The following is a 15,809-nucleotide window of genomic DNA, read 5'->3' on the forward strand; positions in this document are numbered from 1 at the left end:
TAGAACAGAAACAGATAGAGTTACCTCCCATAATAGCAGAAGTAGCATAGCACCACCTGCAAGCATGGCAGAACACGAGGACATGGTGGCTGAGGACTCGTCAACTAACTGTTACATTTATTAACTATCTCTTCATTTAAAACTGCATTTTTCTTGTGGTTTTCTTTGTTAGAGTTTTTTAGATAAATGTATGAATAAAGAGGTTTAGAGCTGTAATTATGTCATATAATCATTCCTTACTATTTGAAGCAGTGTTTCGTGATACCAGTAGTATCATCAGCCCATACAATGATACAAATCGTATCGCAAGACAGCAGGTGATACTCAGCTCTCCTATATACTACACAAAAAATTATGATTTAAGAAAACAAGTACCCGAAGAACCGACCCCCTGGGATGACCATGACCTTGGACTGGTCACATGACATAATAATACTAGTACAGTGCAGCCTTACTAACAATCCTCCTTCTGTAACTGGAATACAAACAAAACATCTCAGTGGACACATACTGACCTCCCAGGTGATTCCCAATCCAGTAGAAGACTTCGAAGTAACTTGTAGGTTTTCAGGGGAATTTGTTGGAGCTGACAAAAATAAAGGTCAGTCTGTTACAATCATATATTTCTAGACATAAGTTTTAGATTTTATGATGAGGTGACAATGTGAGGACAAATAGTTTAACATCACGTTTAAGATTATTGCACTTAAATAGCAACATGCATGCACGTTTGCATGGCTGCTTGTACTAGTCCGGACTTAAGCTGGTTTTATAGTGCGAGACCACTGAGATACCATGCCGCTGTTAAACATGGATACCACTCACAGAGACATTATATTAATGCTGAGCTGGCCAATCTTTATTTTATCCCCTATCAAGCACCAGGCAGGGTAACAAGAGGTACCAACTGATGATGTATTTTTGTATGACGCGACCGGCAATTCAAACCATCGCCTATTGCTACACCATGGAGGCATTGTGGTTATATCATGGAGTCTCCTACACTATAGAAAATTAAACCTTACAGACTTCTGCTACTTGTCTTGCATGAGTCAGTGACTGACTGTGTTTGGTTTGACCACACTCAGCAATATCCTAGCTAAATCACGATGGCCTGTAAATATTGTGGTCTGGATAAGAGCATTCAGTGATTGATATTGTGGGCAACGATCAATCACATGAAATCTATCTATTCACCAAGAATGACCACCTGATCCATTTGGTCATCTCTTACAACAAGCATAGGTTTGATGGGGACCTATTTTAACCTGGAATCCCAACAGTCGGCTTTATGCAATATTCCAGGCACATCACAGTTGGACTAATCATCTTGAAGTATGTTCAACAAAGGCCTCTGCATGCATAACATATGCATGCAAAGACATTATTTTAATTTGGTCTCATTTAGAAAAATGTTACGTCCCCTCAATAAAGTATTATTTTTCTGGTCTTTCGGGTTTGGCCAAAAGTGAAACAACCACGACTTTGTTTTTTATTTTATATTTTTGACAAGCTCATTAGCTTGATTCACTAACACTAACCTACACATTACATTATTTGTTTTCTGGAGAGAGAAAAGTAGTTGTCTCTGGTATTAAAATGCACTTTGTTTAGCAGTAACTTCATAAAGGTTCAGAAGAGCGATATCTAAAATTGCATTTGACAAGGCAAAGAGGATGAATATTCCTCCCCAACCCAAACACACAACTTGAACAAGAAGCATTCTCAGTCATGTGCAATTTCTACTTTTGGGGGAAAACAGTTTAGAGTTACCTGCCCTTGGTTAAACAAAAAATGCTGATGCAAAGAGATGAAGATGACAGTGGACAGGGACCGGAAACATAATACTGTTTGGATGAAGGTCCCTACTTTCTTTACATTAAGGAATATGGCCATAGCCATGAAACCGGTCCTGTCTTTGCTTGATATGGTCACATCACAATACCAATGTGGGAAGAATAAATCATTATCCCCGTCATATAGGTTTTCAGACGTTTTAAGAAACACTTGTAATTTCCTTGTTAATCACAAGAAGAACTGTAATACATCTCACTCACTTATAAAAGACTACTTTATCTTAAAAACAGGTCATCATCCCTTGCCACACCCCTTGTTTTAGCGCGACAAACATGGCCGTCTGAAAACATATGATGTCTGAAAACCTATGACACGACGATACTAATTTCAAAAATGATTTTCAGAATTTATATATGTATTGTGTCAGTACATGACATCACAATACCATACCATACTGCTATCATCATCAAGCATATCACAATGCATCAACAATTGACCGTTACTGTCAACATTATCAGTAGTAATTTAGTATCAAGTCAAGAAAAGTTCACCTACTTTCAGGAAGTGTCTGAACAAACACTGGATCGGACAACGGACTCCGACCAGCGGAGTTTTCAGCCTCTATCACCAGAGAGTAGTTCTTCCAGGGAGACAACTCTGTGAGGTTGACGGTGGTGGTAAAGTTGAGGATGTGTTTGTCCGGGTACAGAGTATGATACGGCAGCTGTCTGTACCTCACTGTGTACATGGTGATGGGGCCATTCTCGTCTCCAGCAGCAGGTGGCTGCAACACGATAGTCATCAATACCATCCTCTAGTATCTAGGGTATATTTGACATTTTATGATAAGAACCCTGGAACCATTCACCAGCACAGCTTAGTCTTAAATCAAATTACCTAAATTGGCCATCCAATCAAATTACATTGTTTTTTCATCAGCAATGCCCCATTCAGTCATACGATGTCACACAATCAACCAAGTCACCAAGCCTGACCACCCATCCATTTAATAGCCTCTCTACACAAGCATAGGCTGCTGGTTATCTATTTTAATCCAGAATTCAGGATTCAAACCTGGCTTCATCATCGTAACAAGTGAACACACTAACCACCATGCCACCTGTTTGAGGGCAGTATCTCCAAGACTGTTCTTAAGCATTAAGTCAAATGTGTCAGCAGTTAAGGTGATAATCAACCAAATCAATTTCTATATGACCATCCGATCCATTTAGACACCTTTCAAAATAAAGCACCGGTTGTTGGGGACCTATCTTAACCTGTTCCCTTAATAAAATACACATTTAAAAGAATCCTGGATAGAAACAGGCATGAGTTCAAAGCATGCCTGATGTGTACACAAAATTTCAAGAAGAAATATTGAACAGTTCATGAGGTGTGCTTCAGATACGAAACATGATGGATGATGGTTGGTTGGTTTGTTGTTTTACGCCACACTCAGCAATATTCCATCTATATGATTGCTGTCTGTAAATAATCAAGTCTGGACCAGACAATCCAGTGATTGATATCATGAGCATCAATCTACGCAATTGGGATCGATGACATGCATCAACCAAGTCAACGAGCCTGACCACCTGATCCCGTTAGCCGCCTTTTACAAATATAGTTGCCTTTTACGGCAAGAATGGGTTGCTGGATGATGGAGCCCCATTGATTTCGGCGCCTTAGGTTTGTTGACTGACATTGGGAGTGTACCTGGGTTTGCTACCAAGAATACAGCCCTTCTGTCAATCTGGGTAATGCAGAAGGCTGCAGTGTTGGGGAGTCTTCACATGGGCCCTGAGCTGATGATGAGCCTTACCAGCCTGACTGTACCAGGATCACCCAAACACTCTTTGAGGCATTTTTTATTTTAATCTGTACATAACAATAATAATAGGACATTCACATTTTCACACCACTAAGGGACATGCTCAAAGCGCTATTATTACCCCGGTCACTGGATCAGTGTGCAAAGGACGAACTAGTGAAGATGAAGTATTTCTTGTTGCTATTGGTTACTGTTACCTGCCAGGTGACCTCAACAGCACGGGGACCAACAGCTACTGCAGTCACATGACGGGGACCGGAGGCGGGAGCTGCAAGCAGGAAATCAGAAAGTTTATGTGCTTGCATGTGTTTGGAGGACAACAACGAAAAGGTGAGGTGAGGTGAAATTTGGGATTAACATCGTGTTCAAGATTATTGCACTTATACACTGACATGCATGCACGCGTGTGTGTGTGAGTGAGTGAGTGTGTGTGTGTGTGTCTGCTTGTACCAGTCCGGACTGATGCTGATTTTATAGTGCTAGTTTGGGCTGGGACGGGTAACTTGGGTACTCGGGTCGGGTGGGAACTGAGAAGGACCCGGGTACCGACAGAACTACCCGAACCCGTGGTTGGTCATGTGATATATTGTTCAATGACAAAAATTATCTTGAACTATATCGTTACACCACAAGTCACTAATGTTGGCATTTCTTTCTGACTATGCACCCAGACGTTTATATGTTTGAATAAAGATAAAACTTCAGTCAACTTCAGTGTATGCATGACCACATCATATATCATATATATATCACAGATCATATATGTGTATCTAAATACATTTTGTCCAGGGCTACAGTCAAACTATTCCCAATCAGACATTTTGTACCTATCTCTTGAGACCTACAATGGATACCGGATAGGGTCGGGTACTAGGTGGGTGGGTACCCGGGTAGTAAATTTGGACTCATCCCAGCCCTATTGCTAGCCCACTGAGATACCATGCCACAGTTTAACATGAATACTCCACACAGACACAGTGTACTCCGAGCTGACCAGTCCTTGTTTTAGCCTCTTAATGCTGAGCACCAGGCAGGGCAATAACAAGTATGACGCGACCGGGGATCGAACCCCGGACCTTCCGCTCTCCTGGCAGACGCTCTACCACTACACCATCGAGGTGGTCAAGCGGAAAAGGACTGATAATGTTTTATCAACATTGTAAAACACAACAGTTACATGTTTTAAGATTTATTTATTTTCAGATTTGTGTTTTCAGTTTGTTTTTAGTATTTGATGCCTGGACAATTTACAATTTTCACTGTCAGTTCCAATTATAATAATTGTTGGCATTGAATAGTAAAAAGAACCTACAAATGTGAAAATATGTAATGTTTACGTGCTAGAAGCTAGCTACAGAACTGATTGACGTACGTGCAGGGCGTGTCTGGAGGGTGAGTGACGGGGAGAAGGGTCCCCACAAGTCCTGTCCCTCGTCACGGTTGGCTGCTCGCACTCTGACCTCGTACTTCGTGTAGGGGTGAAGGTCAAGCAGGTCAAACTCCTGGTTTGGGAGGCTGGGGTCTAAAATCTCCTGAATGTCGTATTCTGCACAAAAAATAAATCATTAATGATTATTTAAAGGATTATTAAAAGTCAGCATGGTTTAAACCCAAGAAGTATTTCAGATATATCAGAGCGTGTCAGCTTGATGTGGGAGGAAAGATCAATCGATGAAGGTATTAGACATATAGTCCTGGTGATGATAAAACGAAACATGATCAGGCATCAGAGAATCAAATCAACAACAAGTACCATCTTTTAATGTCCTTTGGTATAACACCACTAGGACTGAACCACAACCTTCAGCTCTCCAAGCAGCCATTCTATCCACTAGACCATAGAGGCGGTGGCAAGGGGTGTGATGGAGTGGAGGTTCTAAGTGAGGTTCTTTAATTACAATGTTTAATGTCCAGTAACCCTTAAACTGGCGACTGCAACGGTCGCATATGCATGCTATTGAACTTTTATGATGGCGAGTTAGTATACATGTTTAGTCACACTGTGGCTCCTTGGTTTAATACTGATTATAGCTAAAATGGATAGAATTATCATTAAATCGCTCGCATGTTATCAAAAATGAGCGGGCCACTGTAACTTGATAATGTCCTCATATTTCTTGACGACGGGCCATTATCACGCTGCTTTACTTTGCACACATCTCGTGTTATGGTCATGGCAGCAATAGAAGTTTGTATGCTTCTTTATGTTGGGAGGCCCTTTCCTAGGTTGATGGTACACAACTGTTTATTTGGTTACATACTAGTTTGAACAAGCAGAAAAAGACAAAAAAACACCGCCCACCTGCACCATAATTTCAAATGTCATTGCCTGAGAACCAATTCGTTTATTTTCATTAGCCTTTTATTCTGTACAAAATTTGCTGATTGGCTAAATACGACCAATGAGAAAGCATGAGTGATTGAGTGAGTTTGGTTTTACGCCGCTTTTAGCAATATTCCAGCAATATCACGGCGGGGGACACCAGAAATGGGCTTTACACATTGTACCCATGTCGGGATTCGAACCCGGGTCTTCGGCGTGACGAGCTAACCCTTTAACCACGAGGCTACCCGACCGCCCCTAGAAAGCATGAAGCATGATTGTAACACTACACTCCGTACATGGAATAGGCTTGATAGGCATGTCACTATATTATTGTTGATAAGTGGTGCACGAAGTAGGTTGCTGTCAGTGGTAGAACAATAGCGACAAGTGTCATTCAATATTTTGTGTTTTATGATGCACTAGTAAGTGAACTACTGGGGGCTCCTGTTCTACTGGGTCTGTAGAATCTACTAACGATGTTCCAACTGACAAATCCATTGAATCCAGAGCGAGCATCAGTGCTAAAACATCTGTTAGTACTGAATCATTGTCTGTTGTGAGTGAGTGAGTTTGGTTTAATGCCGCTTTTAACAGTATTCCAGTTATATCGCGGTGTGTCAGCTTATTGTGGGAGGAAAGCCCCAAGTGATGCAGGTCTCAGACGTTTACTACTTCAGTGAAACCCACGAGCACGGGTATGGTGCTGACAAACCTCGAAACATAATCGGGGGGAACCGGGATTCGAACCCACAATCATAGGTTTCTGGCATGCCCAAGGGACGCAACTCTGCCCAGCGAATCGCGGCGCCTTAGACGACTGGGCCACCCGTGCCCCCCATTGTCTGTTGTGTGGGGGACAACAAAAATAATGAAAAGTCAGCAAAACAGTCAGCTAGGCCAGTGCCATGTGTATTTCGAGAAAGTTGGCTGAAAGATTTTGAATGGGTTTGATTTATCAAAAGCATGAACGTGATGACTTTGTTCTTTGTGCCACAAATCCAGAATTTGCTGGAACAACAGATTTGGTTAAGGGCCGTTGTAATTTAAAACAAGGAACTATTGTCAAACAGTCACAAAGTGCCAGCCACAGGCTCCGTAGAGACGTAACTGTATTCCAAAAGGCGCCCCAAAAAATCTCCTAAGTGCTTTTGACACTCTGATGAGAAATGATTCAGAAAAACAAAATCAGATCCACAATAACAAGACAATTTACAGTTGTACACGTGTGTAGAACTCACCTGTGATGCCAGCATCTGTTGCCAGCATTTCCCGGTACTGCACCTGGTATTTCCGGATATTCCCGTTCTGCTGTGCCGGCACCTCCCAGGACAGCCTGGCACCACGAGCAGCCGTGGACAGCAGCCGCAACCTCACTGGTGCTGACGGCCCTGACACGGACAATGAACCAGCTTAGGTCAAGTCAAGATTACCACGATTCTCAATGTAATTGTAATCCTACACAGCCTTAGAAATTGGTTTTCGCTCAGACAGTAGTTAGTACACACCACAAAATAATAATTATCAGCAGAAGAAATACGTTTCTTCTGCTGACGTCACTTCCTGTTCGTGCATTTTCTTCTATTTCTTTTGATTATATAATGTATAGTTTATAGACTTTCTGGTGAAGTTGTATTATGGGAATAAAAGCTATAACTATTATTTTAGTTTTGTGGTGTGTTGATAACGTAGGTTTCAGTAAACTAGTCCCAAGGACTAGTGTAAACCTTATTTCACTGGTCCAAGAGTTTGCAGCTAGTCCTGCTTGAACAGGACAATAAATGTCCTATGTGAGCTCCAATTTGAAGCAAAATTTAAGCATTAAGAACTCGTTCAGGATTATAGCCCTTGAATGCTACAAGTCAATGAGGACCACTATCATTGGCTGTTTGCATGTCCTCAGAATAATTTAGTAGTCTCAAGCTAACGGACTAGCGTGAATTTCAAAGGCTGTTACGATATTTTGATAACGCACTGAAACATAATTATTGATAATCACAACATTGGCTTGTTCACATCAACTAATCTACCCGTGACAGAAATTGATAACTATACAATAAATTATATATTTAACTACTTCTCCTATCTCACACTATTCATTTCTTCCTTCTTTTGATCCTTGTGTGGAAACGTGCTAAAACAAAGTTTCCAGCTTCTAAAAACATTTCACCAGAACACATTCCCCACAAGGATCGAAAGGAGAAGGAAAAGATGCATGCTGTGAGAATAGGATAAGTTTACAAATTTTATTTTCTGTGCGTGCCACAGAGCACTCATAAAGATGTTTAGGTTTACTATTGCAATAGCATGGGGTACTATAGCAATACTATTGAAAAAGTTGAAATAGCCAAAATTGTAACCCCACTTTCGGCCACAAAACACAAATTTGCACCAAATTCTTTCTGAGCCCGACTAAAAAAAATATGTAGAAAACAAAAATGAAAGGCAGTGGGTTTTCTAATTGGTCAAACCCCATTTGTGGGGTGAGACCTTTTAAGTAAAATGTTAAAAAACAGTTTATTTTAGATAATTTAGATAATTTATGGATAACAACTTCTTTATTTACAGTAAAGGCGACGTTTCGTTATATTATAAGATCCTTATATCGTTTGTCAAGCAAGGCTGAATAATGAGCATGGTACAGGATATACATAGAAGGTGGAGGAATAACCGTAACAAAAATTACGTACATCAGAGAGATTAACATGAGTAGGTTAAACAGTGACAACAGAACGACAAAAACTGTAACAACATGATGGCCGGAGAACCATAATAAAATACCATAATTAACACCTGTTGAACATTATCTCAAAATCTAATTTACATTTTGAGGAAATTGAAAATCATATTTGAAACTGGAATTACTTTATAAAAAAAAATTTGCCCTACCAAACTGAATTTTTGGGTGAAAAATTCTGACCATGCAATCATGTCAAATACACAAACAGTGACTGAGGCGACCCCTACCTGCTTCTCGTGTGGTGACAGTGCGTGCGTTGCTGGGCGCCCCCAGGCCAGCAGAGTTCTGGGCGGAGATGGTGAAGGTGTACTCGGTGCCAGGGCGGAGGTTCTCCACCTCATAGTGCAGCAGGGTCGGGGGCAATCGCCCGGGAAACGTCACATACTGTGTCTCTGGTCTGCAAATGGACAGGGAATACAAGCAGAGTTTTCACTCAAAACTAAATGCCATTGCATTTCAACAATGCCCAAACAGACTATCAAAAATAAACTTTCATACATCCAAAGTATGGCACCTTTGTACAAAGCGATCTTAGCGCTAAGGTGATCACAACTCCCATAACTAAACAGAAACTTAACAACATTCGTAGTGCTAAGGTTGTTTTGTACAACAACACCCACATAGACCCATTAAGATGAATAGCATTGCTTCAAAAATTTCATATATTTTAAAAGACTTGTCCAGGAACTAGAAGAAAACATATTTCACTAGTCCTGGCTAGTTCCAAACTCCTGGCACCTGATCCCTCTAGTTTCCCTGTATGAGTGACGGCGCTGTCCCTACCTTCTCTTGTAGTTGACAGCGTAGCCGGTGACGTTGGTGTGAGGCTCCTGGGAGTTGGGGATCCACAGCAGCTCCACAGACGACATGGACAGCGTAATCGCATTCGACAGGACCGGCGGCTTCGGGGGCTCTGAGTTAACACAAGTTGATCATTACTGCTACATCATGTCTTGCACTTGTTTGTTGGCTGTTCAATACCACACGCAGTAAATTCCACCTGTATGATGACAGCCAGTAAATGATTGACTCTGGACCAGTCAACCAGTCATCAATTTCATATTGTTACCACGTCCTAGATCATCAGGTATGATGTCACACAGTCAGTCCAGCCACTTGATCCATTAAGTCGCCTCTTACGATAAGCAGTTAGCTGGGGACCTATTATAACCAAGAATCCCTGCAGTGTCTTGAGCTTGAAGCTTGTATTGATATCATGTAAAAAGTATTGTATATCTTGAAATTAACGCGAGCGTAAAATGTGAGTGGTCTTTGTAAATTTCGGCTCTGTATTTGAGCAATTCTGTGGCAGAAACATTCTGCACGGGTTCTGAAGATAATCTTGGCAAGATAGGTACATTTCTACATCAAGAGGAAAATTTGCAAAACATTCCATGAACGTGGAATCGTATAATACAGCAGAGACTGACGTGAGTATTTCGCAACATATGCAACAAAGTGGAAAATAATAACACCAGCGCTTAACCAGCAAACAGTTATTCATATCTATGGCAAGCATGTGATACTCGAGACCAAGTCAGACCTGGAATCAACACTGAAAACTCATGTTGAGTAGAATATCAGGCCATTTATATTTCGCTCAATTTTCAAAGCGCAACATTTTTATTACCAATTGTATCATTGTTCAAACGATTTTCATTCAGCTCCCTGGAAATATGCAACACATACAAGTGAAGGCCACTCATATTTAATAGTTCCCCTTTGTATCAGTGTTCAAGCGATTTTCATTCAGCTCCCTGGGGTCTCAGGTCTTACCTACAACATACACCCGGACTGTCCTGGTGGCTGCATCCACATCGTTACTCGCTCGGCAGCCATACAGCCCTGAAGTGAGGACACATCAGTCGTCATGCGTGACATTACAACATTGAGCAGTGTGAGTGAAAATAACTATGAACACATAAATCTGCTTCATATATCTTGGCGGGCCATGATCATATAGAAATAGTGCCTCACTACTGTTACTGTAGCTCACCTGGCTATGTAGTCAACAATTTCAATGTTAACAAGACAGACACTTAAAAGTAGTCTCTGTCAATATTCATTTTCAAAACATTTTGCATAAATTCTGAGAATTAAAAAATAACATTAAAATCTAATGATTTGTACAAAATATAATCTAATCATAGGGAGAAAAACCCTGCAAATGTTCAGATCCCTCAGCCACATATGTCTTTTGAGTTATTTAAGAGCTTGGTGAAAACAAACTTTAAAATATTGCTAAAAATGGAAACTAAACAAAACAATACAAAATTACATTACATTTGGAACAAAAATGGCTGAGTAATGGCCATAAATAGATTTTTCCATATTGCTGATGTGGCTCATCAGATTGGAACATCTTGAACAATTGGGGTGTCATCATTGATAGGAATAATCATGTAAACATCAGCTTAATTGGTCTTGTTGTTTCTGAGGAATTGATGATTACAGTGTAAGGAAATGCATTTTAAGAGAATTTAGAGGCATGTTTAAAGTCAGAAATGGGTCAAAATGTAAAATATTGTGAAAAGTGGAATGTGCCCCACTACCTACTACACACATACCAAATTTCATTACCTTTTTTTTTCAAAACTGACTGAGTAATGTCAACAGACATAATTTCTAAATTGTCATTTCAAGCAACAGGCACTTATCTTAACTGTGACATTATGATTTTGGCCATGCCATCGGCACTAAAACACAAGGAATTTATAATCATTGTCAACTCGAATCGTGAGTGAGTGAGTATGGTTTTACACCGCTTTTAGCAATATTCCAGCAATATAACGGCGGGGGGCACCAGAAATGGGCTTCACACATTGTACCCATGTCGGGAATCGAACCCGGGCCTTCGTTGTGACGAGAGAACGCTTTAACCACTAGGCTACCCGACCGCCCTCAACTAAAAAAACAAACTGACAACGATGACACGATGTAAGGAGGCAAACATGACTTCTCAGACTACAACAACATCATAAACTGTTGGTTTCTCCCTCCATGCATCTTTTCCTCAGACTTACCAGCATCTTGTTCTGTGGAGAACATTATCCTAAGCTTTCGTCGTGAAGGAAAAGTAACTCTCCCATCTAGAGTTTCCTGAATTATCTCCCCTTTGTGTGTCCATTCAACCTGTGGCGTTGGCGTTCCCTCATTGACACAGTCCAGCAGGATTGTCTCCCCTTTGTCGACTACATTTTGGCCGGTCACGTTCTTGATGGATGGAGGTACTGCAGCAGACACATACTTCATGAGGTGGTTCAAAATTCAGAATATTCAGACAGCCAAGCAACTTTGAGTAATGAACAACATTTTAATCCTCGGATGGTATATAGAATATTTAGTGGGACTACATCAAATTTCAAAACACAGTAGATTTATCTCCATTCTACCATGATGGCATTATAGACCCAGCGTATATAGTTCTTATGGGTGATGGGCGGCCATATTTTTATGGATCGATAAGTAGGCTATCGATATATTCATACACACGTTTTTGGTGTGTAAAGGCTTAACATATTTAAAGAGGTTTCTGTAGCAAAAAGGATACCTCTTTTTAACCAATCAGAATCGAGCATTCTTCAATGTCATGGTAGAATCCTCGATCAAGCATGAATACATACTGCCGCTTGAGTGGTACTGACATGCGTCAGCCAATGAAATGAGGGCATATATAACTCACAGAAGTCAAATGAACCCTACCCCAAAACATTTGTTGGTTACTACCAGTGACTGCCCCGCAAAGATAACCCTGACTAGTAGATGGAGGAATGTAGTGGATACAAACTTGGGAAGCTGTCATGACACATCTTCATCAATAACTTAGCCTGTGAGCAGGACAGCTAGTACAACTAGGATTCCAAACAAGTGAGTGGGTGAATATGGTTTTACGCCGCTTTTAGGAATATTCCAGCAATATCGTAGCGGGGGACACGAGAAATGGGCTTCACACATTGTATCAATGTGGGGAATTGAACCCGGGTCTTCAGTGAGACGAGCGAACGCTTTAACCACCAAGCTACCCTACCGCCCCGATTCGAAAACTAAGTGCCCTTGTCAGGAACATTGTAACAATGTGTAATATTCTTCTTATTCCCACAGGGGCGGTCGGGTAGCCTAGTGGTTAAAGTGTTCGCTCGTCACGCCGAAGACCCGGGTTCGAATCCCGACATGGGTACAATGTGTGAAGCCCATTTCTGGTGTCCCCCGCCGTGATACTGCTGGAATATTGCTAAAAGCGGCGTAAAACCAAACTCACTCACTCACTCTTATTCCCACATGTTCAGAGGTAGGTTAACATTTCACTTCAACATTGTATTCAATGCATTAACATATAACACACCTCTAAAAGCCATAACATTAGTTATAACTATAACAGCATGAATGGGAAAATTTCCAATGCAGGTACAATAACAAAATTTCATGCAGAATTTAAGAATTCAACTGAAAAAACTGGTGCAGAATTTAAAGATAAATGCTATGGAATTTGAAGAATACTGCCACCAAATCTTGTGTTATCAGGGTATTACCTTTGAGCTTGATGGTCCCCGACTTGCTGGCCAGGCTGACGATGTTGGTGGCTACGCAGGTGTAGGTGCCCACGTGGAGCCAGTCCACATGGGGGATCTTCAGTGTGATCCGGTCCGACAACAGCGACACGCCTTCAGGCAGGTACTGTGTAGACTGCAATGTTATAATAATAATCAGTACACTTATCAAGGCATTATACACAGTGCACAGCCTCGTTCAAAAACATTAAACTCAGAAATTCCTGCCCTGGCTGCTCTTGATACAAACAGATTTTATTAGCCAAATTCTGTATTGTAAATATCATACATTATTAACAATAATAATATTATTCGTTATATAATATGTACGTGGACACACATGGTTATAATCTCCAAGGAGTTGTTGTACAAAACAACCTTAGCGCTATGACTGTCGTAAGCCTGTTAAGGTATGGAAGTTAAGATCACCTCAGCGCTAAGATCGCTTTGTACAACGACACCCTGATCATATAATGTCATTCTTAAAGTAGTTGCAGTTTACAACATATTTTCACGACTTAAACAGCAAGGTGACTTTGTTCACATATTTTTCGTATCATGATAGCAAATTTATTTGATTGGTTTAACGCACTGATAACTCTACCCTTTATGTCATAATATAAGATAGCTATGCGATGAATCGCAAAGAACAGTGAAGAACGCAGTGTGGTTTATTTCATGATAAAATATTGTTCTATCATGACGTCATTTATTGAGATTTGAACATGCGATCGCAACTTGATGATGTCATATATCGGACAATGTTATTTTGGGGAGGGGAGTGACTTGTGGTCGCCTCTCATGGTTTATTCACCCTGCAGTGTTCTATTGTACGTTAAACAATTACCGTGAGTCGTTTATGTCTTAAATCAAATTAACATTATTTTACAATGATCTAATGGTGATGACATATCGGTACTCACATTGAACAGCCACTGTATCTTGGGCGAGGGCACCCCTTCTGTGTTGCAGGCTTGGAGCACGGACTGACCAATCACGACCACCGTGTCCACTGGGCCCTGTGTTATCTTGGGAGGAACTGGTGCAGCAAGAAGTTATTTCAGCATGGACACTTTGTCAAACATTCTATTATCATACATGCTACATCCTAACTAATATAAGTAGTTCATGCTGAAATGAGAAACCCAAATGTGTGAGTGAGTGAGCATGGTTTTATGCCGATTTTAGCATTTATTTCAGTAATATCACAACGGGGGACACCAGAAATGGGCTTCACACATTGTATGATTGTACCCATGTTGGGAACCTAACCCGGGTCTTCGGTTAAACATATTGGGGGAACCTGATACAAATCGTCGTAATTGTTTTCAATAAAAATAATTTATCCAAATCACATCACAACCATATGCAAAACATATCAACATTTTAATGACATTGACCTTGCAGCAACCTTGACCTTATTCAGTATGGTTTAGGTCCAACAACTACCAACTCTCAGGATGGAAAGAATTAAAATGAACTGTAAATCAACGATAATCCTTTTTCTCGATAATTTTAATGATGTCCTTGAACTTTGAGACGTGACATGACATGATACGACACTGGGCGATACCTGCCGAGATATGTGCAAATGGCCTGTTGAAGTAACAGCATCGTTAAAACTGACACTGATGTAAACTTTCACAATAACCTTGACCTTTAGCTGGCTTCATCCATAACCTTTTTTTTTTGTGGTCGGGTAGCCTAGTGGTTAAAGCGTTCGCTCGTCACGCCAAAGACCCAGGTTCGAATCCCGACATGGGTACAATGTGTGAAGCCCATTTCTGGTGTCTCCCGCCGTGATATTGCTGGAATATTGCTAAAAGCGGCGTAAAACAAAACTCACTCTCTCATAACCTTTTTTGAAACAATTTAGGCCTAATCCAAGGGAATACATATTGTACATTTGCTGAATCTTCCAGAGGAAAGCGTGTCCACTAGCCAATATCAAATCCTAGTTTCTACCCTTGCCATATCAAGGCCACTTTTCCTGGCTCGACCCTGGCATCACATCTCGAAGATAATGAGTTGTGCCCCTTGTAATGAAAACGCAATATCCAATCAGATCGCTGTTCTTATCTGTTAAATCACTTTCATACGAACGTGTGACAGTCGTGGATGTTGATTTTGTGAAACGTTCTCTGATTGGACAATCGATATGTGCTATAGTCCAATCATATTTAGCACAGGAAAGTGAGCTTGATGTGTCAAGGGTGGAAACACGACTTTGGTAAAAAGGCTAGTGGACATTCTTGCCTCGGGAAAATGCATTTGCTGATAAAGCATTCCTACTTTTGATCTTTTTCCATCTCCTGACCTTGACCTTTAAATTTGGTAAAAACACACGACACATTAAAAAAATGGATAAAGTCCATTGTAAAATATCATCTATTAAATAATCAATGCATTGTTCCCAAGACAAAACATCACAAGAGGCTTCTGTAACATACACTTTTAAAGCACATGCATTTATTAACACTGCTTAAATAATAGGGATGCAACGAATACACTGTGAGACGAATACGATTCGTATCACGAATATAGGGTAACAAATACGAATAGCAATTCACG

At 40.7% G+C, this 15,809-nt stretch overlaps 1 protein-coding gene and 1 long non-coding RNA gene across 4 annotated transcripts in view; one reads left to right on the plus strand and one right to left on the minus strand.

Annotated features, from left to right (window-relative positions):
• Positions 1-15,809, minus strand: part of LOC124143566 (protein sidekick-1-like) — a 59,235-nt gene that overhangs the window by 22,311 nt on the left and 21,115 nt on the right. For all 3 annotated transcript variants that reach the window (XR_006862303.2, XM_048389149.1, XM_046512584.2), the window contains 11 exons: positions 14,162-14,277; positions 13,221-13,374; positions 11,715-11,921; positions 10,468-10,536; positions 9,475-9,604; positions 8,919-9,088; positions 7,193-7,342; positions 5,001-5,174; positions 3,826-3,896; positions 2,353-2,581; positions 516-586 (listed from right to left, as the gene is read on the minus strand). Coding sequence is in view for 2 of the 3 variants with exons in the window: in XM_048389149.1 (XP_048245106.1) it covers positions 516-586; positions 2,353-2,581; positions 3,826-3,896; positions 5,001-5,174; positions 7,193-7,342; positions 8,919-9,088; positions 9,475-9,604; positions 10,468-10,536; positions 11,715-11,921; positions 13,221-13,374; positions 14,162-14,277 (1,541 nt within the window). In the remaining variant the exon portion in view is untranslated. The remainder of the gene's footprint in view (positions 1-515; positions 587-2,352; positions 2,582-3,825; positions 3,897-5,000; positions 5,175-7,192; positions 7,343-8,918; positions 9,089-9,474; positions 9,605-10,467; positions 10,537-11,714; positions 11,922-13,220; positions 13,375-14,161; positions 14,278-15,809) is intronic.
• Positions 255-13,896, plus strand: LOC125376852. Its single transcript, XR_007219341.1, has 4 exons — positions 255-267; positions 4,601-4,605; positions 5,510-5,513; positions 13,863-13,896. It is a non-coding gene; the product is annotated as an uncharacterized LOC125376852 (long non-coding RNA).

The sequence above is a fragment of the Haliotis rufescens genome, unplaced genomic scaffold (assembly GCF_023055435.1).
Source record: "Haliotis rufescens isolate VD_foot unplaced genomic scaffold, xgHalRufe1.0.p SCAF_8, whole genome shotgun sequence".
In the NCBI taxonomy this organism is placed as follows: Eukaryota; Metazoa; Mollusca; class Gastropoda; order Lepetellida; family Haliotidae; genus Haliotis; species Haliotis rufescens.